The following is a 24,773-nucleotide window of genomic DNA, read 5'->3' as shown; positions in this document are numbered from 1 at the left end:
GAGCTCATTCAACCAGAACCAGAAAACTCTGTGTCTAACCACTCTTCGGTTAGATCACCACATCCTCTGGTTGAAACCTCTGAACCAAACCTTGGAGCCTCTGAACCAAATGTCCAAACTTTTGATATTGGCTCTCCTCAAGGTGCCTCTGAGGCAAACAGCAGCAACCACCCAACCTCTCCTGAAACCAATATCTCCATTGTTCCCTACACATACCTCAGGCCAACCTCTCTTTCTGAGTGCATCAGTATTTTTAATCATGAAGCTTCATTGATGCTACGCAATGTGCAAGGTCACACTGACCTGAGTGAGAATGCTGACTCTGTTGCTGAAGAATAGAATCGTTTGAGTACTTGGTTAGTAGCTCAGGTTCCTGTTATGATGAGTCATCTTACTACAGAAAGGGATCAGAGGATTGAGGCTGCTAGGCAGCGGTTTACAAGAAGAGTGGCTCTGCATGAACAACAGCAAAGAAATAAGCTACTTGAAGCTGTTGAAGAGGCCAGAAGAAAGAAAGAGCAAGCAGAAGAAGTTGCACGTCAAGCAGCTGCACAAGCTGAACGTGCAAGATTAGAAGCTGAGAGACTTGAAGCTGAAGCTGAAGCTCTTAGATGTCAAGCTCTTGCACCAGTAGTTTTTACTCCTGCTGCTTCTGATTCCACTCCAGCTCATAAATCTGCTCAGAATGCTCCTTCTAGTTCTACACAGTCAAGTTCTTCCAGACTTGATATCATGGAACAACGTCTCAATTCTCATGAGACTCTGCTGATGGACATGAAGCAAATTCTTCAAGAACTTCTGCGTCGCTCTGACAAGCCTTAGTCTTAGGATTTCTTTCGTTTTCCTTCTTAATTTAATTTAATTTTAATTCTACTTTATTTTGTTTAATTTGCATTATTTGCTATGCTTTGTTGGTTGTCGTTTATCATTGCACATACATATATATATCTATAACTTTGTGATTGCAAACTTTCTTTTCTTTATTCATATCAATTATGCTTTTACATCATACATTTCTTTTTCCCTAAAATCTAGAATGGAGGATCCTTCCTCATTCTTCTGCATTCTTGGCGCTGCTCTACCCTCTCTTTCTCCAGCCGATCCAATGAATACTGGATGTTGTTGAGGTTGACGTTTAGCTCATTCCTCTCCAGACTATCTTCTGTCGTCTTGAGTCTCTTTTCCATAGCTTCTTTCTCTTCCAGCAACCTCAGCTCAAGCTGGCTGAGTTCCTGAATTTCCTCCACAAAGGCAAGGAATTCTTTCAGATCCTTCTCCAGCTCTGGACAAAGGTCCTCATCAAGCAGTGCCTTCGTCAGTTCGTGTATCGTTCGTGTACCCTCAGGGTGCCGGATGTTAAGGAACATGTCTTCCTCGAAGGCATTCCTTCTGAGCTCTTCCAGTGCAACCATGTATGATGCCATTTCCTTTTAATGTGTTGATCGAGTTGTGAAGCTTACCCTCTTCTAAATCGCTTTATGTAACCTTCATTCTCTCCTTGGAAGTTATTGCTCCTACAGTTTCTCGAGGTTAAGTTCTTGGTAACTGAAGCTTCTCTTTACTCCCGTGGCCGGTGGCAAACATTCTTCTTTTGCATTAACTCCCTTCCTTAATTCGCGTAACTCTCATTCCTACAGCATCTATTTCTCCATCTTTTTACTCAGACCTTCTCTGAGGGGGAGTACTTTGTACTTCAAGCTGAGTTTTTCACACCCCATACTTTTTTCTTATGACAAAAAGGGGGGAGTACATCTAGTTTTTGATGTGTAAGTGTGATTTATTTTGGAGAATTTAAGAGTTCCACTTTTATGACCATAGATGTGTCACTGGGCAAATATAAGGAATACATTTCACTTCCTCTGAAGTGATTCTATTTGACTCTGATTATTTTATTTCATCTATGTCATGCGCCTTCACTCTGAACTCTTACATTATTTAGCTCAGAATCTAGACATTTCTAACGTTTTCATTAAGTCTTGATTCAGGGGGAGCTATGCTCAGAATCAAGCTGTGACTTGGATTCAAAATGAGCAAAATAAACTATTCACATCAGGATAAGTCTTATTCTATATCTCTAAACTCTGAGTGAATTCAGTTTATTATTTAAGAATTGTTCATCAAAATACTTAGTTTTGTCATCATCAAAAAGGGGGAGATTGTAAGATCAAGTTTTGATCGAGTAGTACAACTCTATGTTTTGATGATTACAAGTTAACATTTTAGTATGAACAATTATGGTACTCTAACGTGTTTTTCTGAGTGTGCTATTTACAGGCTCTGACCTCAATTCAATCTCACACAAATCAGAAGCACTGTGCATAAAGAGTGACCCAAGCAACGCTTTCGCAACATCTATGTTCACTCTGAACAGTAGAAACGCTTCAGAAGATCTGAAGTCACACAAGCTCTAATATGGACTCAGTCACTTGAAGTTCTGAAGATCCAGACGTTCTGACAACCCAGACACTCTGAAGGTTCAGATGCTCTGAAGGTGTAGAAGACTCTGAAGATCCAGAAGCTGAAAAGTGGAAACTCTGATGTCCAGAAGCAAGATGACTCTGAAGACCATGTAATTCCCTCTGAGTTCAGAATCAGAAGATACAACGGTCAGAGGATCTGTGCTTCCCTCTGACTCTGATCAACTGGCTTCACAAGTTCCAACATGAAGCATTCCCCTGATCAGAAGTCTCCTAGGTTTAAAGATCAAGTCACTATCCAAGTATAAAAGCAAATGTACTATCCTGACGACCTACCTAACATTCTCAGCAACAACAGAAGCTGGAATTTCCAGAACTGCCCTCCAACGGTAGCATTTCCATGCAACGTTCAAACCAGAATCCTTGGAGTATAAATAGAGGCTGAAGATTGAAAGATGCGGTGGGAAGAATTACACACGCGCAAGCTATATTCAAAACCTTCTAAGCATTCTTTCATCTGAATTCATTGTGTTTACTATTAGCTTTTCAGAAGCAAATCCTTTGTAAACATTCCTTTTTAAACAGTTGTTTAGTTACCTTTAGGAGATCAAGTTTGATCGGATCCTAGAGAAGACTAAGAGAGTGAATCTTAGTGTGAGCTAAGTCAATGTAATTGTTAGTCACTTGTAGGTTTCAAGTGCAGTTGTAACACTTACCTGATTAGTGGATTGCCTTCATTCTAAGAAGGAAGAAATCACCTTAACGGGTGGACTGGATTAGCTTGAGGGATTTATCAAGTGAACCAGGATAAAAATCCTTGTGTGCTTTTCTATCTCTTATCTTAAGCACTTAGTTCTCGAAAGATTTGTTAAAATCTTTAAGGTGGAAGTTTTATTTTGAAAACGTTATTCAAACCCCCCCCCCTTCTACCGTTTTTCATACCTTCAAGATGAACCAGAAGAAGCTGGTCCCTCTGATTCACAGCCTCAGAAGAAGAGCAGAATCACTGCGTCTCATCCTAAGGAATTGATTCTGGGGAACAAAGATGAACCAGTCAGAACCAGATCATCCTTCAGACCCTCTGAAGAGACTTTGTTCAGTCTGAAAGGATTGGTGTCCTTAATTGAACCTAAGTCAATTGATGAAGCTCTTCAAGACAAGGACTGGATTCTGGCTATGGAAGAAGAACTGAATCAATTTTCCAAGAATGATGTTTGGAGCCTAGTGAAGAAACCTCAAAGCGTTCATGTGATTGGAACCAAATGGGTTTTCAGAAACGAAGCTAAATGAGAAAGGAGATGTAGTCAGAAACAAGGCAATGCTAGTTGCTCAAGGCTACAGTCAGCAGGAAGGAATAGACTATACTGAAACTTTTGCTCCAGTAGCAAGACTGGAAGCTATCAGACTACTTATCTCATTCTCAGTGAATCACAACATAACTCTTCATCAGATGGATGTTAAGAGTGCTTTCCTAAATGGTTACATCTTAGAGAAAGTCTATGTTCATCAACCCCCAGGTTTTGAAGATGAGAAGAACCCTGACCATCTTTTCAAATTGAAGAAATCTCTCTATGGTCTGAAGCAAGCTTCCAGAGCATGGTATGAGAGACTCAATTCATTCCTTCTGGAAAATGAGTTTGTAAGGGGTAAAGTAGATACAACTCTCTTTTGCAAAACTTACAAAGATGATATCTTAATTGTGCAAATTTATGTTGATGATATTATATTTGGATCTGCTAATCAATCTCTATGCAAAGAATTTTCTGAGATGATGCAAGCTGAATTTAAAATGAGTATGATGGGAGAACTCAAGTACTTTCTGGGTATACAAGTTGATCAAACACCAGAAGGAACGTACATCCATCAGAGCAAGTACACTAAAGAACTTCTGAAGAAGTTCAACATGACAGAATCTACAATTGCTAAGACTCCAATGCATCCTACATGCATCCTGGAAAAGGAAGATGCAAGTGGTAAAGTTTGTCAGAAGCTCTATCGTGGTATGATAGGATCACTTCTATACTTAACTGCATCTAGGCCAGATATTCTGTTTAGTGTTCATCTATGTGCTCGTTTCCAATCAGATCCGAGGGAAACCCACTTAACTGCTGTTAAGAGGATCCTGAGATATCTGAAAGGAACCACTAACCTTGGCTTGATGTATAAGAAAACATCAGAGTATAAGCTTTCAGGTTACTGTGATACTGATTATGCTGGAGATAGAACAGAGAGAAAAAACACTTCTGAAAATTGTCAATTTTTGGGAAGTAACTTAGTCTCATGGGCAAGCAAGAGGCAATCAACCATTGCACTATCCACTGCACAGGCAGAATATATCTCATCCGCAATTTGCAGCACTCAGATGCTCTGGATGAAACATCAGCTGGAGGATTATCAAATCCTTGAGAGCAACATCCTAATCTATTGTCATAACACTGCTGCAATCTCACTAAGTAAGAATCCTATCTTACACTCAAGGGCAAAACACATTGAGGTAAAGTATCATTTTATTAGAGATTATGTTCAGAAGGGCGTACTTCTTCTGAAGTTTGTTGATACTGACCATCAATGGGCAGATATCTTTGCAAAGCCCTTAGCAGAGGATAGATTTAATTTCATTCTGAAAAATCTGAATATGGACTTTTGTCCAGTATGAAGATGGATCAGAACCTCTGACTATGATGTTTCTTTATCAGAAGATGTCTAGTTCAGAAGGTAACTCCATCAGAGGATAAGTACCCATTGGTGCTCACTCTGAAGCTGAGACAGTAAACGTGTGTCAGTAGCTATGATACATCGTTCCTTGTGCCCGTGCTAACAGTCTGTCTTAATGAGCGTTGATGTGCTTCTCTCCATCGTGTGATATGTGTATTAACTATTGCTATAATGTCTTTAATTTTTAACCGTTGATTTTACTTTGCTTTTTAATCAACAACGGTTATTTTCAAAAACCTACTATACACACACGTTCTCCATCACTTACTGCTTTACTCTCTCTCTCTTCGGTTTGCAAAACCCTTAATCCCCACGATCTCTCTCTCTCTTCATTCATCCTCTTTCTTTCTACCCAAACCTTCAACCGTTTCAGAGATGGTGAAATCTAACAGAGGTGAAACTGTTGACGGAAGGAGATTTCTTGTCATGGTAGTAGGTCAGATTACCAGTCAATCGAGCTCCACAACTCAGAGAAATCAACCAGAAGCTCAAGCTACAGGGCAGATGATTCCTCTTGCACAAAGGGGTTGTGTTGTTACATGTGTCTACTCTCCTAATGAACTCCAGGTTCTTGCTGAATGGAGATTTGATCTAGACAACATTGCTGCAAATGGGTTTGATCTTCATCCTGAAGTAAAAGCTCAAGGCTGGGAAGAATACTTCAACAGGATTCGTGGTCCAGTCTACATCAAGTTGGTAAAGTAGTCTCCTACATTGCTGGAAGAAGAATTATCATCACGGAGAAATCGATTGTTGATCTTCTGGGTGAAAATACTGGCACAGGCTACAGATTCCAACTGTCGAAATCAAAGGTGAAACCCAAGACCAAAGAAGTTGTTAATCAAGCTCTCTACACAAACTGGAAGCCAGGCAAGACTGACTGCAAAGTGGTAGAACTTCATCCTAAGCTGAGGATTTGGCACAAGATTCTGCTGCACTGCATCAATCAAAGGCCAAAGGGAAGCTCTCCAGACTACATCAATTTCTGTCAGAAAGTGATGTTATTCTTCATTCAGGACCGCAAGAAGATCTGTTTTCCTTTCTTCCTGTTCTCTTATCTCAAAGAGTGCATCAAGAAATCCAGAACAACTGCTTCTCCAAAGTCTGCAATCAGATACATTCCTTTTGGAAGATTGCTCTCAGACCTCTTTCTGGAAAGCAAATTGATAGAGGATCTGACTAAGGCAGGCTGCACAGAGAATCTGAAGACTGTTGTTGGTGATGTCTTCACCTCCACATCCATGAAGAAGATGGGATTGATTAAGACAAAGGTTGCACCAGATCATGAAGACACCTCTGATGAAGTCAGACAGAGAAGAGTCCCTCTGACCGATTACGCTCTATGGTCCCAAGCTGATGATCCAGTCACTATCTTGCACTATTTAGCTGATCTGAGGGAACAAGGTTATGAAATAGATGTGGACGAGTTCTTCAAAACTCTGCCCCCAGCTCCAGAATTTGATTCTCCTCCCAAGAAGAAGAAGAAGAGAAGAATTATTATTGAGGAATCCTCTGAAGAGTCTGATCCTTCTGATGGTGTTGATCAGAAGAAGAAGAATGACAAGCTTAAGAGGAAGCATGAGGAACCATCTAAGCCAGATGCTCCATCTGATGGTGATGATGATGATGCTCCTCCACCAAAGAAGTCAAAGAAGCAAGTGAGAATAGTGGTGAAGCCAACTCGTGTGGAACCAGCTGTTGAGGTAACCGGAACTGAGGCTCCTGCCAGGGTTACTCGGTCTGCAGTGAGATCATCAAGTAAGTCTGTTGTTTCATTTATTGATGATGATTTAAGCTCATTTGATGCACTCCCAATTTCTGTCATTCTTAACCGCACTGCTACCCCACTTTCTCTCATTCAAGAATCTCAACCAGCTGAACAAAACCCCTCTCCAACCACTTCACCTAGATCTTCATTCTTTCAACCCTCTCATGAAGAAGCACCTCTTTGGAATATGCTTCAGACTCCTAGACCCTCTGAACCTACCTCACCTATAACCATTCAATACAACCCACAAGCCTCTTAACCCATTATTTCTGACTAATCTCACCATGAACCCAGAACCTCTGATCACTCTGTCCTCAGAGCATCAGATCATCCTGTTCGCAGAACAAATGATACAGACACTACAACTCCTTGTCCCTTTGTATCCTTTCCCATAAATGTTGCTGACTCCTCACCCTCAAATAACTCTGAATCCATTCGCCAATTTGATCAAATTGCGAAACAAAAAGAGTCTGCTATCCCTGAGTACTACCAGACCATTCCTAGCCCAAGGAGATATCCTCGACCTAGACTAGAACGTCTAGTTGATCCAGATCATCCCATTCCAGTAGTCCCTCTGAATGCAACATCTCCTTCATCTCTTCCTGTCCAACCAGCACTTCCCTCACAACCAGAACATGTCCAACCAGAAAACTCAGTCTCTGACCATTCCTCGGTTAGATCTCCAAACCCTGAAGTTGAAACCTCACAACCTAACCTTGAGATCAACACATCAAATGTCCAAACCCTAGATGTTGGTTCTCCTCAAGATGCTTCTAAAGCAAATAGCAGTAACCACCCCACTTCTCCTGAAACCAATCTCTCCATTGTTCCCTATACATATCTCAAACCAAACTCCCTTCTTGAGTGCATCAGTGTGTTTAATTATGAAGCATCATTAATGATTCGCAATGTGCAAGGTCACACTGACCTTCATGAGAATCCTGACTCTGTTGCTGAAGAATGGGATCATCTGTGTGATTGGATGATTGCTCAAGTTCCTATTATGATGAGTCATCTCACAGCTGAAAGGGATCAGAGGATTGAAGCTGCCAGGCAGCGTTTCAACAGAAGAGTGGTTATGCATGAACAACAGCTAAGGGTTGAGTTACTTGAAGCTATTGAGGAAGCAAGAAAGAAGAAAGAACAAGCAGAAGAAGCTGCACGTCTAGAAGCTGAACAAATTGAGAATGCAAAGTTAGAAGCTCTGAAAGAAGCTGAAAGGCTACAGGCTGAAGCTGATGCTCTCAGAGGTCAAGCTCTTGCACCAGTGCCTTTCACAAGTGCTGCTTCACAGTCAACTCAAGCTCCTCACTCTGCTCAGGATGTTCCCTCCACTTCTACTCAATCAAGTTCTTCCAGACTTGCTATTTTGGAACAACGTCTTAACTCTCATGAGACTCTCTTGTTCAGTATGAATGAAGCCATTCAAGAACTTCTTCGTCGCACTGCAAAACCTTGTTTTTATGATCTCTATCGTTTTCTTTCTTTGTTTGATAAACCTTCTGTTATTTGTTTTCCTTGTTTTTAGTTATTTACTTCTATATACTATGTCTATTTACCGCCTTATGTGTTTATTTATTTCGTGTTTCTTCTTGCATTTAACACAACTATATCCGAAAAATTTTCTTTATATATCATATCTCAATATCACATCTTCATACATCTACTTTACTCTAGAATGGAGGATCCTTCCTCATTCTCCTACATTCTTGGCGCTGCTCTACTCTTTCCTTCTCCAGACGATCGAGTATGTATTCTATGTTGCCGAGCCTGTTGCTCAGCTCATCCCTCTCCAAACTCTCTTCCAGCGTCTCTAGTTTCTTCTTCACTGCTTCCTTTTCTTCTAGCAGATTCAGCTCCAGCTTGCACAGCTCCTGAATCTCCTCCACGAAGCAGAGGAACTCCTTCAGATCTTTCTCCAATTCTGGACTAAGATCCTTTTCCAGCAGCGTTGTAGTCAGCTCATGTATGGTTCTCGAACCATCTGGATGCCTCACATTCATGAACAAATCTTCATCAAAAGCCTTCTTTCTGAGCTCTTCTAATGCAACGATGTATGATGCCATTCTTTTTTATTTGGAATTGATCTTGTTGTGAAGCTTACTGTGTTCCTAATCGCTTTATATAAGCATCATTTTCTCTCCGAAAGTTATTGCTACTGCAGTTTCTCGAGGATAAAGTATTGGTACCTGAAGCTTCTCTTTACTCCCGTGGCCGGTGGTAAACGTTCTGCCTATGCATTAATTCCTTTCTTTAATCGCTAATTTCTTTTTCATCATTAATTATTTCTCCATCTTTTTGAACTTAGTCCTTCTTTAAGGGGGAGTACCTTGTACTTCAAGCTAAGTTTTTCACACCCCAAATTTTTTGCTTATGACAAAAAGGGGGAGTATAACCCAGTTTTTTATGTATAAGCTGATTAGTGTGATTTTTGTTATTTTTGGAGAATTTAAGAGTTCCACTGTTATGACCATAGATATGTCACTGGGCAAATATAAGGAATACATTTCACTTCTTCTGAAGTGATATTGGTTAACTCCGATACCCTTCTCGTGACTCTGAATACTTATGCGCTCTGATGATTTCATTTCATCTATGTCATGCGTTAACACTCTGAACTCTTATATTATTTAGCTCAGAATCTATATATTACTAACGTCTTCATTAAGTCTTAGGTTCAGGGGGAGCTAAGCTCAGAATCAAGTTGTGACTTGGATTCAGAATGAGCAAAATAAACCATTCACATCAGGATAAGTCTAATTCTATTTCTCTAAACTCTGAGTGAATTCAGTTTATTGTTTAAGAATTGTTCATCAAAATACTTGGTTTTGTCATCATCAAAAAGGGGGAGATTGTAAGATCAAGTTCTGATCGTGTAGTACAACTCTATGTTTTGATGATTACAAGTTAACATTTTAGTATGAACAATTATGGTACTCTAACGTGTTTTTCTGAGTGTGCTCTTGACAGGCTCTGACCTTAAGATTATCTCACACAAATCAGAAGCACTATGCTCAACTCACTTGAAGTTCTGAAGATCCAGACGTTCTGATAACTCAGACACTCTGAAGGTTCAGATGTTCTGATGGTGCAGAAGACTCTGAAGATCCAGAAGCTGAAAAGTGAAGACTCTGAAGTCCAGAAGCAAAATGGCTCTGAAGACTAAGTGTGTGTTTGGTTTCAAATCTGGAGAGACCAAACGTGGATCCAGAAATCCAAAAGCAACTATTTCTTGCTTCTGCAAACGTGGATCAGGGCCAAACGTGGATCTGCAGAAGTTTTCCAAACACACCATAAGTACTTCTCCTCTGAGTTCAGAATCAGAAGGTACAACGGTCAGAGGATCCATGCTTCCCTCTGACTCTGATCAACAAGCTTCACAAGTTCCAACACGAAGCATTCCTCTGATCAGAAGTCTACAAGGTTAAAGGTCAAGTCACTATCCAAAGTACAAAAGTAAATGTACTATCCTGACGACCTAACCTAACATTCTCAGCCACAGCAGAAGCTGGAAATCCCAGATCTGCCCTCCAACGGTAGCATTCCCATGCAATGTTCAAACCCTAATCCTTGGGGTATATATAGAGGCTGAAGACTGAAAGATGCGGTTGGAAGAAACTCATACGCGCAAGCTATATTCAAATCTTCTAAGCATTCTTTCTTCATTGAATTCATTGTGTTTACTACAAACTTTTCAGAAGCAATTTCTTTGTAAACAATATTTCCTAAACAGTTGTTTAGTTTACCTTTAGAAGATCAAGGTTGATCAGATCCTAGAGAAGACTAAGAGAGTGAATCTTAGTGTGAGCTAAGTCAGTGTATTGTTAGTCACTTGTAGGTTTCAAGTGCAGTTGTAACAACTCTCTGATTAGTGGATTGCCTTCATTCTAAGAAGGACGAAATCACCTTCACGGGTGGACTGGACTAGCTTGAGTGATTCATCAAGTGAACCAGGATAAAATCCTTGTGTGCTTTTCTAATCTCTTATCTTAAGCACTTTACTTGTGTCTCAAAAGATTTGTTAAAATCTTAAGGTGGAAGTTTTATTCTGAAAACGCTATTCAAACCCCCCCTTTCTACCGTTTTTCATACCTTCAATGTGGTGGCCGACGTCGACGCTAACACCATCTCTGGTGGTGGCGTTCAAGACGTGTACGATGACGATGATAGGGCCGCGGAGAATCAATTTGTAACTCCTTAGAGTGCCTCTATTGCTAGGTAGGTGAGACTTGTAATAATCATGATATGTTATGAATGCTCAGTTTTTCTTGCCTGAAAATGTAAGTGTGGGACAAGTTAGTATATAGAAGAAGGAAATGCCTGCAGTGTGTCACAAATTCAATAACATTTGTCTTGACCAAACCGAATGAAAACAGTGTGTGTGCAGCTGCTAATGTGGCATGGCCACAAAGTTTAACTTGCGTAAAGATCAATGTCAATTAAACTCTGACTTCAGTGCACTTTTTGCCCCTACGATTTATCAACTTGTAATTTTTGTGGTGATCAAATCTCTCAACTTTTAAAATTGAACAAATATGGTCTCAAACATTAACTTTGATATCATAAATTTTGGCAAGGATGATATGTTAAGACAATCTATCTTACCTTCCATGTAAAAATTCTGATTTATGTCAATTTTAATTTCATTTATTATTGGATGACAAGTTAATATCCTGACCAAATTTATTCGATTTTGAAAGTAAAAGACTTAATTAGAGCAACCGAAATTAAATTGACCAAGATCACGCACTCCCAAAACTTTAGGGACCAAAAATGCTATAAAGCATTCCATTATAGTCTCCATATTTATAATTGGATCAAGTGCATGTGTGCTCATTTTTATGTTTTTTTTATTTATTTAGTCACATGATTCAATCATTTCGAGCTGAAAACATCCAACTCAAACTTAGCAGAGGCTAACTTTCCTATCAGTTTTTTTCCACATGCTAACAAGATTCAAAGCCTAGATTTTAGTTGAAGAAAATTAAACATGTACCACCTAAATCATGCACGAGTTATGCTAATATAGGTGTATACCTGAACAAGAGGAGTAAACCATCTGAGATGAAAACAGGGATTAGAGGTTCCATTGAGGGAGTTAAGGCTGTTGTCATGAATGCGAGTCAAGTAACCAGTTAGAGAGATGTTGAGCTCAGCAGCCACTGCTTGCAACCACTCACCATCCCTCTCTTGTTCTAACAGACACACTGCTGCAGGGTTGCCCTTGAAAGATGACTCAGTGAACGCATTAATGAATATTTTTAGAATGTGATTGACAAAAAAGAAACAATCTCTACTTAAAGTTGGTATACTGAATTATCAATGTTTGTGTTCTCTGTTAATGTAATTGATCACATTCTAAAAAGTATTTTTCCTGTTATTGTACACATCGATAATTTCGGTAAACTAACATATAATTCCCAACAGAATAACTCACTTTCATCTAATTAAAAATATACAACTAGCTAAAACCCACAAGGAATCATGCCCCAATTAACCTATCTTGAAATATTGAACACACTACTCCAAATGTAACTCGGGCAATACCCAAGAGATGCCTCCCTCAAAGAATTTCTGCTATAATAACAAGCTTCAACACCCTAGCCATCAAATTGTTCTGGAGTTTATCCAACCTCCACCGTTGCTTAGAAAGAAGGACAATGTTAAAGGCTTTAAACACACTAAAACCAAGCCCCTCAACACATTTAGGTTGCGCTACTTTCTCCCATCACATTCAATTTAATTTCCTTTTTGAGACATTATGTCTCCAATAGAACTTATTAATCCTTTTCTGATGTATAAAAAAATAGAACTTATTAATCACTGTTCTTTCTACTCAGTCTTCTTTTCGAGCCAAACACAACCTAAATCTGCTTGAAAGTTCGGACTCTCCACTACAAATGGCTCACTCTTGCTTATGCCTATGACCTCACTGCAGGACGCCATCACCTTTCTAAGGAGCAAATTTTTTATATCATACACAATGAAGATTTTGCTGTGGAGATTGCACAGCAATTATGTATGTAAACCAGTGATTTATTAACCCAATAAGGCTTTTAATCCACTTGGATGTAAACCAAAGAGCATTTATTGAAGTTTATTTAGTGGTTTTTCGAGTAGATAAGCTCCAATAAAAGCATATTGAAACGGTCTCTTATTATACTTTGTAATCTTATACAAAAGTTCAAACAGAAAATACCCATCCATAACAGTAACAGCCTTTCCAAGCATCAATGTACTTTTTCTCCGCTCTGTAGAATGAATAATAACTCCTCCTCAAGGGGATGTCTGCTCAAAAGCGAGACCAGACCAATTTATTCAACTCATAAATAATTATTATACTGCACACCCAGGTATTATACTATTGTGTACCGTAACAGTTCAGTACTCAAATTACAACTCTTATCATCTGAGATTGGAGCAACTATGTATTCTGCAATTTTAGGAATTGGCCTAGGCCAGAATACACCCTTCCATCACTGTGACCGCCTTCCCACGCAATAGCACTCTTTGGTTCTCCTCATCAAGATGAATAATGAGAGCTCCCCCTCTGGGTGATGCCTGCACATGTAGAATGTCCAGGTTAGTAAGACATGACAAAGGTAATCAGAATAAGGGGAAAAGGAGCACCTGATAAGCATTAAAATCACACTTCCCCAGCTTCTTGCTCCAGTAGGATGCTAAGGCACAATGTGCACTCCCACAAACAGGATCCTGAAAAGAAATGCGAGTTATGTAACATAATCACATGATTTTCTGTTTTCATTGTTGCAGTACGCTTCAAAAATACAAGTTATGTAATCTCAGATTAACTATATTGGAGTGGACATGTATCGAAAGAAAAAAATCATCTATTCTGCTGAGTTCAAATTCAAATTAGTTATCTTATACTTGGGCTTTTAGTTTTCATTTATTGCACAATTAAGGAGACATTGCAGTGCAATTGTACAACATTTCAGTAATAGTTCTCAGACACTTACCTCATTGATTCCAAGTTTTGGGCAGAAGTATCGACTATAGAAGTCAAATCCCGAATCTGGAGGAGCCATCCCTGAAACAATTATCCCATTTCCAGGACATTTAACTATTGCATCAAGTTGTGGCTGAACTGCTATGACATCTTTTCCGGACGTGACTTCAACCTAGGACAAATTTTAAGCTTTATTACGTTCCATATGCATAAATTGTTCAAAAAAATTCTTGCTATTTTACAGGTAAGAGTAAGCGCTAAGTAGAATGAGATTCCTTTCTCTAATAATAAAGCAGGTTAACAGATACTAATGATGCATCCAAAGTATAATGGTTAAGCATAATTCATGTGTATTCTAAATGACATATGTAGGCGAGAACAGATTTAGGAATTACCAGTAAGTTATCTCCAATTTGTGTCCTCTTTATGTCAATTATGGGAGGGCCGTTTAATGCCCCCGAAATCTGTGTAGTTACATCAGAGTTGAATTCTGTAATAGGGTCAGCCGGAAAATCCAATTCAATATAAAATCCATCCTTGGCTTCACTCTTTTGCAAGTTGTTGGCATTAGTAACATTGACTGCTGGGACCTTTTTGGCTGTTAATATTCCAGATAGTGTCACAAATTCAATAACATTGGTTTTGGCCAAACCAGATGAAAACAGTGTGTGTGCAGCTGCTAGTGTAGCATGGCCACAAAGTTTAACCTGCATAAGGATCCAGAGATGTTAATAGAACGCTGACTTAATTGCACTTTTGGTCCATATAGTTGTATCAGTATGTGATTTTGCTACTCATAGTTTCAATTGTTGTAATCAAGTCGCTCTACTTTCAAAACTGAACAAATATGGTCTCAAACATTAACTTTTTTTCGATCATTTCATTAACAACCTGAAACACCAGGATTAATACTGAGTCTAACATCATTCGGAAGCAAACTGGAGGACCATTTTCAATCCACACATTATCCAGATAATCAAAAGCTAAAATTGCTAATAATCAGACACAGTAATTACTGTTCTTCTACATACTATATTTATTTAAATAGGGTGGATATTTACGAAAATATGAGAAACAAAGTGCACTTATGCTATAATATAAGGTATACCTCAACAAGAGGAGTAAACCATCTGAGGCCGAAACGGGGATTAGAGGCCTCATCAATGCGTGTCAGGTAACCAGTTTGAGAGATGTTGAACTCAGCTGCCACAGCTTGCAACCACTCATCATCCCTCTCTTGTTCTAACAAACACACTGCTGCAGGGTTACCCTTGAACGCTGACTCAGTGAACGCGTCCACCTGCGTATCCAACTCAGATTCAGTTCACAGGAACAACAAACAGCACATATCAGATCACATAAACAAACATACCACATAGTATTTCACAGGTTTGTTTGCCATTGATAAGACTGGTCAAAGCTCCACACAGCCACCACCAACATGTTTCCTCGAGATTTATCATTTTAAAAGAATCGTAGGACATTTTACTTCTCACGTACACAATACATTCATTAGACTAAACTGTAAACTGTCTTACATTTATAATTTATGAATTAATTCATTAATAATTTACTATCTTATTTCAAAAAAAAAAACATGTCTAATAGCATACAATAAACTAACGGATTTATTTTCCGATGTAGCAAAAAAAAAAAAAACTAACGGATTTATGAATTCTTTAATTCCACTTAAGTATAATTTTTTTACAAAATATAAAAGTATGCAATGACAGTACCTGTAAATTTTTTTTACATAGTCATCCAATTAGAATCCAACAATTTGTTATGTCATAATTAAATTTAAATTTAAAAATATTAAAAATGGAAAATGGACACTACAATTTCGGTAATTATCACATATCCGTCGGTAATTCCCCCAATTACCCGTCAAAACCTTTATTTTCCGGGAAAAGGAACCATTTATCGATGGCAAAGACTACCGGTATGTGGGGGGAAACGATTGCCGATGGCTTTCACAAATGGTTTACAACCGTTGTTAGATTTTGCAGTGAGAGCGAAGGACCCAAGTACTTGTCAAAGCTTTCAGCTCCTTAACCCCCAAAAAACATTGTGAGCTCATCGACTCTGGTTCTAGCTAGGCACATTTCAGCTAAAAGAAACCTTGGACTTGCTCTTCAATGATTGGAGATGGAGGATCAGCAAGGTAAACATAAGAAGATCCTCCCAGAGTTTTGACATTTGGGTCTATTATTATACTTTTAAATGTTAAACTGAAGTTCAAATAGAGCACACCCATCCATACAATAACATACTTTCCAAGCATCAATGTTCTTTTGCTCTGCTCAGTACGTTGAATAAAGAGTTGTTAATAACAACTCCTCCTTGCTTACCAAAAAAAAAACAACTCCTAAAGGGGATGCCTGCTAAAAAGGCAATGACCAGATCAATTTATTCAACTCAACAAATATTATTACATTGCCACCAAGGTTTTTGTGTATCAAATACAGAATGCAGTGAGGTTCTTCTTTTGCAAGAGTTCAGTTCTCCAATTACAATTCTTATCATCTGATATATCTATTGGAGCAACTATGTATTCTGCAATTTTAGGAACAGGCCTAGACCAGAACACACCCTTCCATCACCGTAACAGCCTTCCCACGCAAGAACACTCGTTGGTTCTCCTCATCAAGATGAATATGGAGAATTCCCCCTCTGGGTGATGCCTGCATAAATACTCTTCAGGTTAGTAAGACATTGACAAAGATACTCCCATTAATTGGGGGAAGGAGAGTACCTGATTAGCAATGAAATCACACTTCCCTAGCTTCTTACTCCAGTAGGATGCTAAGGCACAATGTGCAGTCCCACAAACAGGATCCTGAAAAGAATGCGAGTGATGTAACATTGCCTCATTAGTTCTGTTATCATTGTTGGAGTGCATTTCAACAATATGAGTTGTGTAATCCCAGGTTCAGCATATTCGAGCGCACACAGACGCTTTGAAACTTTTCATATATTGGAGAAGAGTGGAATTGCTTACGATGGAAGCCTTTCCATTCTTTTAAATGATCCTACAATGGACCTTGTGAAAATATGTAGTAAAAATAATATTATGTGGCTTGATTCAAAAGTTTTATTTTCTAATAATTCTAAAATCGTGAAGTGCTTGTTGTAAGAAGAGAACGACCAATTTTAAGGGATTATAAAGTTCACAAATTGCATCTATATTGCTGAGCCCAAAATCGAAACCATATCTTACTTGGACATTAAGAATTCATTTATTGCATAATTGAGGAGACATTTTACAGTAAAAGTAAGAACATTGCAGTCATAGTTCTGACTTCACAGACATTTACCTCATCGACTCCAAATTTTGGGCAGAAGAATCGACTATAGAAGTCAAATCCCGACTCTGGAGGAGCAATCGCTGAGACAATTACCCCCCTTCCAGGAAATTTAACCATTGCATCAAGTTGTGGCTGAACTGCTATGACATCTTCTCTTGATGCGAGTTCAACCTAGGAGAAATTAAGAACTTCATGTTGCTCCATTTCCATAAGCACAAATTGCTCAAAAAACATTCATGCTATTTTACAGGTAGGAGTAAGCACTAAGCATGGTCCTAAATTGTGGTGGTCTGCAATGTCAAGGATTTTCTAGTTCACGCAACTGCATTGCGACCGCAATCGCAGCCTTACCAACCACAGTCCACATTTATTCACAATTTCCTTCAATTAGAAAGAAAGCGATGTAACTGCAATCGCAACCACACCATAATTTAAAATTTAAAATCATGGGGCTATGTAGCATGAGATATATACTAGTCCTCTCCAATAATTATGCAGCTTAACAGATATATAATTATGCGTCCAAAAGTAGAAGTTATGAAAACATGGTTTCACCAGACACAGCATCATAAGGATGTGTTGTTTTCTGGGAAATAGTTAAGCATAATTCATGTGAATTCTAAGTACCAGAAGTGGAAGAGAGCATATTTAGGAATTACCAGGAAGTCCTCGCTATTATGTGTACTCTTTATATCAATTATGGGAGCACCATTCAATGCCCCAGAAATTCGTGCAGTCCCATCAAAATTGGACTCTATAATATGGTCTGCAGGAAAATCCAATTCGATATAGAACCCATCCTTAGCTTCACTCTTTTGCAAGTTTGTGCCATTAGTGGCATTGACTGCTGGGATCTTTTTGACTGTTAATATTCCAGATAGTGTCACAAATTCAATAACATTGGTCTTCACCAAACCAGATGAAAACAGTATGTATGCAGCCGCTAATGTGGCATGGCCACAGAGGTTAACCTGCAAGAGGATGTCAATAAAACATTGGCTTAGTTACACTTTTCCTCCCATAGTTTTACTTTCAATTGCTCTACATAAGTCGCTCTACTTTCTAGATTTAACGAATAAGGTCCCAACATTAACTTGTTATGTAATAGTTAACCTATAAAGTTTAAGCGAATCAGAAATTTTAGCAAGTATGACATGTTAAGACAATCTAAATTACCTTCCACATAAAAATTGTGATTTATGTCAGTTTTTCATTCATTATTGGATGACAAGTTAATATCTTGACTAAATATGTTTGATCTTAATAGTAATTAGTAAAGAGATCTAATTGGAGCAATTGAAACTAAATGTACCAAACTCATGCACTCCAAAGCTAAAGGGACCAAAATTGCTATTAAGCATAAAACGTTCGATTATAATCTGCATATTTATAATGAGTACAACTGTACAAGCAAATGTGTGTGTGGTTTATGCTTTCTTGGTCTAATCACAGGATTCAATTGTGTTCGAGCCGAAAACATTCATGTTAGGACGAGGCTAACTCTCTTATCATGGATTTTTTTTCATATACAAACAAGATTCCAAGCCTATACCTTAGTTAAGAAAAATCAGACATGTACAACTTAAATCAACCACATGGTGTGCGAGATTTATGCTATTATAGATTATACCTCAACAACAGGAGTAAACCATCTGAGGCCAAAACGGGGATTAGAGGTTCCATCAATGCGAGTCAAGAAACAAGTTTCAGAGATGTTGAACTCTGCAGCTACAGCTTGCAACCAATCATCATCCTTGTCTTCTTCTAACAAACACACTGCTGCAGGGTTACCCTTGAACGCTGACTCAGTGAACGCATCCACCTGCATACCAAACTCAGATTCAGTTCACAGAAACAACAAACAACACAGCAGTTCAGATAAACGAAGAACATACATACCACATAGTATTTGACAGGTTTGCTTGCCATTGAGATACGAACAGGAAGAAGTGATCAAACTGGTCAAAGGCTCAAAGCTCCACACAGCCGCCACCAACATGTTCCTTTTGAGATCTGATTTATCCACTCTTTAGATGTTAAAATAATGGTAGATTGGTAGGACATTTTACACAAGGCATTCAATAAACTAACACTTGTTTTATGTTCACACTTCACACCTAATTTATGTAAACACACAATGTGAAGAAAAAAAAATGTTTGGTTAGGGTGATGCAAGAGAAAATAGAGATAAGAAGAATGAATTGAAATGGAAGAGAAATTTGTGTCAATCTATTTAATTTGTTAAACTAAACTCATAACCTGTCTTGGCTTTTTAGTAAATGAATTAATTCATAAATAATTTTTTATTTAATTGAATGGGTATTTTAAAATATTTTTGGAATATCTTTAGGCGCTGCCCTTTTGTAGAGATATTTGAACTTTATGGTTTCACCCACTTGGTTCGGATTGCTAGAGCAGTTTAACAAAAATGAGTATTGTAATGGCCGACGCAAAAAGCCAAAAGGCTTAATAGCACCTCAATTAGCCCAAAAAATCTCACGAAGAAGTGAGCACCACAATGGCAGATTTAATGACTTAACTGAGGAGCAACTTGTCCTAGCCGAGGTTAATCAGTCTCACAACAACTTTGATAAATAATGAACAAGTGAGGCAACTCAGGACTAACCTCGTGCTCGGGACACCTTCACAGGGGTTTCCTATAAACTCGATGACGATAGACACTGAGCATAAAGGTGATCATTCATTAGCTTAAATTCTTTTAAATTTAAGTTAATGCCACCTTGTGTAGCTTCTGCATTACAAGAGTTGACTCTCACTTGCTTTATGGAGCTCAACCACAAAACTGGCATAAAGATATCACTTTTCTTATAAATGTCCTAAATATAAACTATGTCATTCTAGCTCACGTTTACTATACTCAATTCCATCAGATTCAATCCTGGCAAAATCAATTCTGGCAAAACCAATTCTGCTCAACGCTGATTTAGACACAATTAGTTCCAAAACATTAAACTAGCCAAAAACCAGAGGAACCGGTGTGGTTTGCTCCATGACGGGTTCAAGGAAATACCTATATAGAGAGACATGCATCTTTTCACCAAAAAAAGGTAACGAAAAAAAAGAGAGGGAGAGATGCATCTCTGATAATCCAATAATAAGACATGATAATTTATTAAAATCAAATGAACTACAACATTGTAAACTAACCAACAATCAGCAACTTATGTTGACTGCTGGTATCCACCAATTAAATACAGGTTTTGCCAAACTAATTTACAGTGATAGTCTAGGGAAAGAAATGTTAAATATTGTACATTGTTCATCCTTGAACAAGAGACAGGTTCTCTTTATGTTCAAGAGAAGATCCACTACTAAAATTAAGGGATTTATTTTATGGACAGTGGACAATAAACAACAGCTCCATCTGAAGAAACTACCAACTTCCTTCCTTGGTCATTTTCAGAAAATGGGACAGTGTGATTTTGAGGATCTCAGGAGAACCCCTTTTCTTTTTCTTTATCTTTGTCATCTTTGATGACTCCCCACCATTAAAATCTGTCACTGTATCCGATGCCAGATTGTAGAACTGCACACAAAAATATTACAACAAAATTAGAATCACACATTAGCGAAAATGAACAAGAGTAACACAATAAGAATCTGTAGATAATTCCTAGTCAGAATATTTTTCAGGAAGTTATTCTCTATTGAAAACATTTCCAACTCTTGTTTTTCATAAAACATTTTCCTAAGTTCAGCCACAATGTTCTCGACACATACATAGACAATAGAGCTGAGAGCATCAAACAGTTAACAAAGGGAGCAGTATACTATATATTACCTCACACACTCCATGCAGCAACAATCGATGAAAAGGATCCTGAATTTGTAGTTCAAGAACATCTCCATCTGTCTTCTCTGTTATGAAAGTCCGTACACATTCCTAAAAAGAAGGGGGGGGGGGGGGGGCAAGGTTCCATGTAAATGGCAAGAAACATATTTGTCATTATAGCAAACTGAAAGAATAATCCAGTGAAACAAGGAGATTAAGGGCTAGAGAGTAGTAATCATTACTCAGATATATACCTCATATCCCTCTATGAGTTCAGAAAGCGAGCTGCGGCGAAGTGCGTCTCTTGTTTTACAATCAACTCTATGCCAAGCATTCAACACTGCCAACTTATCAGCATCAACATGACCTTTCTTCTTATCTAAGGTATTTTCTAGGGCATGAATTATATTAACCTACCAAAACAAACAAAACATATAGTGAGATGCTTGGTAGTTGATAACACATCACATTAAGAGATAATCAAAATGTAATTTCATATGCCAACCAAGCAGTCAGCAATCAGCAAAGAGATTATACTATGCAGACATATAGAATCATACGAACATGATACTCACACAAACCACTACACATATACATGTCATGCATGCAATGATTGTACTAACTACTAACAAGCTCTCAAACACTGTTACAATGTAAACACAAGTCACAACCTAAATGATACCTAGTCCAATCCTATACAACTGCTAAAGAAAAGTGGGAAACTTTGATACTATAACAGAGGATTGCTGGCAAATCAAAATCCAATATTAATGATAATAATGTTGGTTGAATCCAATTGCAAGTGCTCTAAATTGCTTTCTTAAACTGTAAATAAAATTAAACACTGGATCAACAAATAAGGAAGTGAATATAACCTCTTTATCCATGTCTATATTCCGGAATCTGTCCCACTCCTCCACATTAGTCATAGAAAATGTTGAGGGTGGAACTTCATCACCTGTAATATGAACCCAATCTTTATTACAATATCAAAACTGAAAATAAGCTAATATATGGAAAAAAGGAAAGAAAGAATAAATCAGAAAACGAGCATTAAATAATAAATAATATCACTAATATGTCCTACAGATTTGATGTAAATTTTGAATGGAACCCCTTTCATTCCCATACACTTGAATTGTAACAGATGATGGACACAAAGAACACCACACAACTTTAACCTCTCGTGAATGGAAGAATTAAATTCTTGTTTGCCTAATGCAAACAGTCTCAGCCAGAATAAAAAAGGCAGCCACCGAAATGTCATGACTTCAACGAATAACACATACAGAAGATGACTGAGATAATTACCCCAAGGTGGTGGTGCAAACAACCCTCTAATTTCCTCAGCATTTAAACGCGGCACTAGTTCCATCAAGAGACGATCATTTAACCACCTACGAGATCTTCGATTTGTGACCTGAAACAGGTAAGATCCCAAGTTAATACAAACCAAATAATAGAATCAGAGAACTCAATTCTTTGAAAGTGTTAACACTCAGAATCAGTAAAAGCGTGAGTTCCAATAAGCCAGTTTATGAAACTGGTATCTAACAATTAGCAAATAACAGCCTCATATGAGATACACATATAATGTAAGGGGAAAGAAAAACACACGAAGTTAGCAAGCATTAAATTACAGAAACACAAAAAATTCAACTCATAGGCATCTACAAATGCCACAAAATTCCTTAAAAGGAAGCAAGATCCACGTAGTAGTCAATTTTTACAAAGGAATTGTTTAACTGCAGTTAGCTAATGTTCTGTATCCTCCATTGTAAATTACAAGCAGTTGATGAATTCACCCAATAATACATTCATTCAGTTCATTCGGGAAAGGGATACCAACTCGAAAATTATCAAACAAGTTCAAGTGTGTTAAAACCATAAATTCCAAGAGACAACATTTGGGATCAAAGTCAGAAACCCATCAGAAATTTTGATTTCAAACTCATTGAAACCTTCAAGAAAACCATTCAATCATAAAACACCAAGCTACTGACAAATTCGACATTACCTCACCGCCATCACCGGTTTAATATTGTGATTCGCAAATGAATAAATGTGATTTAATTATACAAGTATTCATAAACAAAGGGACAATATTATTCAGTTTCTCAACTGTACTCAAAAAAAAAATCCATAGCAAATAGACACAAATACTCTTACTAGTGTCACATCAACAAAATGATTTTCCATAACAGAATGAGCTCAAGTAATAAATCTTATGCTTGTAAATGGAAGTAATACACACACACCTTTCCAGTGAAGCTCTCAAGGAACTCAATCTTCTTCTCAATTGACATCCCCTTGGATTTGGCACCATCTCCTGTTCATTTTTTTCAACAAAAAATTAATACATAAATTCAAAAAACATGAAGAACATCGATCTGGACCGAAAAAATCAATTTTTACAATGAATTAAACTTAACAACTGCTCCAGAAGCACATAATTTCAGAAATGAATGAAAAAAAAAATTAAAAATGTAACCTTTAAGAGGATCAGCCAAATGGGTAGAGAGGAGAAGGTCGAGTTCTCTGTGAAGAAGCACCATGATTAGGTGACGAATGCAGCTTCTGCAGCAGCAAGAAGAAGATCTAGGAATCGGATCGCGGAGAAGATTGAAGAGAAGTAGATTGGGAATTTGGGATTAGGGCACAATGTCAATCACAAATGCAAACCCAGATAAAGAGTTTTTTTTTTTAATCCCTCTATTTTCAATCAAGGAAATGAAGGAATATTCTTGTGTTTGAGAGACTATATACCTTTTTTTTTGAAAGGATATACCTTTTTTTATATTATTTTGTCGGATATCCTTTTATTTTGTTCGAATTTTGTTGTGAATTTTTCATGAATAATATTTTTTAGGGTCAATTATCAAATTAGTCCATGAGTCTGTATGCGAGTTTGATTTTAGTCCTTCTGAAGAAAAATGATGTTTAATGACCGTCTAATTTTCCTCAAATGAACAAAAATCAAACTCATTTATAAACTCATGGACTAATTTAACTCTTAACCCTATTTTTTAATATGACACTTGTATTTTTACATTTCTACATCTATTAACCATGAAATTAATTACACCTTCAAAAAAAAACCATGAAATTAATTCTTTCGAGATTCAGAGGCTATATTAGCTCAAAACGCGAAACTTCATAAGTATTGTGATTTAGATGAACCGAATTATATTTGACACATACAAGAAGGTATCCAGACTAATAATATTGGGATGTATGGTAAAGGCAGAAAAGTTTGAATTTTGGCACCAAGTTAGTTAATTTATATAACAAGGCTGTTGTAAATTTATTCAATTTTGTGATTTCTCCATTAAGTTGGTAAATTTATCTCAATAAATTATAGTTTCAAAAAATATCATCTCAACAAATCATATTTTGTAAGGATTAGGCTGACTTTCGAGTAAATTTTCAAAGAATTTATCTATTTACCAATTGTGTTAGGATTTATTTTAAATTAAGAATATGAGATGTCCCCCAATTATAGCTGAAGTGGTAAGAGCTAGGGACATAATCGTTGGGTGGAATAAAGGGTGAAGGGTTCCTAGTTCGAACTCGGAGAAGAGATTAATTTACTAACATTTTGAACAACTAACGTTTGCCTATAAAAAATAAAAAATGGATGAGATTGACCATGTCAGACATTGATGTTCTTGGAGTGCAAGTAAATGGACCAAGCCAGTAAGCTAATCTTTGAGACTTTTCTTAGATGAGTTTGGGCTGTTTCTAAGTCCAAAGACATGTACGTTTTCTTTTTACTTATTATTATTTTATTTGATTTAAAATA

The 24,773-nt window shown here is 37.6% G+C and overlaps 2 protein-coding genes and 1 pseudogene across 3 annotated transcripts; all 3 read right to left on the bottom strand.

Annotated features, from left to right (window-relative positions):
- Nucleotides 1-13,131, bottom strand: part of LOC130719573 (uncharacterized) — a 49,000-nt pseudogene extending 35,869 nt beyond the window's left edge.
- Nucleotides 13,040-15,390, bottom strand: LOC130720639 (uncharacterized). Its single transcript, XM_057571310.1, has 6 exons — nucleotides 15,243-15,390; nucleotides 14,979-15,170; nucleotides 14,266-14,577; nucleotides 13,881-14,042; nucleotides 13,531-13,614; nucleotides 13,040-13,461 (listed from the first exon to the last, which is right to left on the bottom strand). The coding sequence occupies exons 1-6, from the start codon at nucleotides 15,270-15,272 to the stop codon at nucleotides 13,354-13,356; spliced, it is 888 nt and encodes a 295-aa protein (XP_057427293.1). The 5' UTR covers nucleotides 15,273-15,390; the 3' UTR covers nucleotides 13,040-13,353.
- An 865-nt stretch (nucleotides 15,391-16,255) lies between these two features.
- LOC130717216 (uncharacterized) lies at nucleotides 16,256-23,703 on the bottom strand. 2 transcript variants are annotated; one of them, XM_057567362.1, is made up of 11 exons: nucleotides 23,463-23,698; nucleotides 23,230-23,300; nucleotides 22,283-22,391; nucleotides 21,847-21,929; nucleotides 21,226-21,384; nucleotides 20,981-21,082; nucleotides 18,809-19,000; nucleotides 17,838-18,149; nucleotides 17,188-17,349; nucleotides 16,626-16,709; nucleotides 16,256-16,554 (listed from the first exon to the last, which is right to left on the bottom strand). In XM_057567362.1, exons 1-11 carry the CDS (start codon nucleotides 23,524-23,526, stop codon nucleotides 16,447-16,449), a joined length of 1,446 nt encoding a protein of 481 aa, XP_057423345.1. In that variant the 5' UTR covers nucleotides 23,527-23,698; the 3' UTR covers nucleotides 16,256-16,446. The 2 variants fall into 2 exon arrangements, with proteins under 2 accessions (XP_057423345.1, XP_057423344.1); XM_057567361.1 differs by lacking the exons at nucleotides 16,256-16,554; nucleotides 16,626-16,709; nucleotides 17,188-17,349; nucleotides 17,838-18,149; nucleotides 18,809-19,000 and adding an exon at nucleotides 20,281-20,725 and having other exon boundaries at nucleotides 23,463-23,703.
- Between the last annotated feature and the right edge of the window lie 1,070 nt (nucleotides 23,704-24,773).

The sequence above is a fragment of the Lotus japonicus genome, chromosome 5 (genome assembly GCF_012489685.1).
Source record: "Lotus japonicus ecotype B-129 chromosome 5, LjGifu_v1.2".
NCBI lineage: Eukaryota > Viridiplantae > Streptophyta > Magnoliopsida > Fabales > Fabaceae > Lotus > Lotus japonicus.
This window is presented reverse-complemented; position numbering and strand designations above follow the sequence as displayed.

Excerpts from the sequence above, each read along its gene's own strand:
- LOC130720639 (XM_057571310.1), bottom strand. The coding sequence starts at position 15,272 with ATGGCAAACAAACCTGTGAAATACTATGTG. Across the intron at positions 15,171-15,242 it reads AACCTGTGAAATACTATGTG|GTGGACGCGTTCACTGAGTC; the intron begins GTATGTTTGTTT and ends TTGGATACGCAG. Across the intron at positions 13,615-13,880 it reads CAAAACTTGGAATCAATGAG|GATCCTGTTTGTGGGAGTGC; the intron begins GTAAGTGTCTGA and ends ATTTCTTTTCAG.
- LOC130717216 (XM_057567362.1), bottom strand. The coding sequence starts at position 23,526 with ATGGTGCTTCTTCACAGAGAACTCGACCTTCTCCTCTCTACCCATTTG. Across the intron at positions 23,301-23,462 it reads TTTGGCTGATCCTCTTAAAG|GAGATGGTGCCAAATCCAAG; the intron begins GTTACATTTTTA and ends AAAAATGAACAG. Across the intron at positions 17,350-17,837 it reads ATAATAGCGAGGACTTCCTG|GTTGAACTCGCATCAAGAGA; the intron begins GTAATTCCTAAA and ends AATTTCTCCTAG.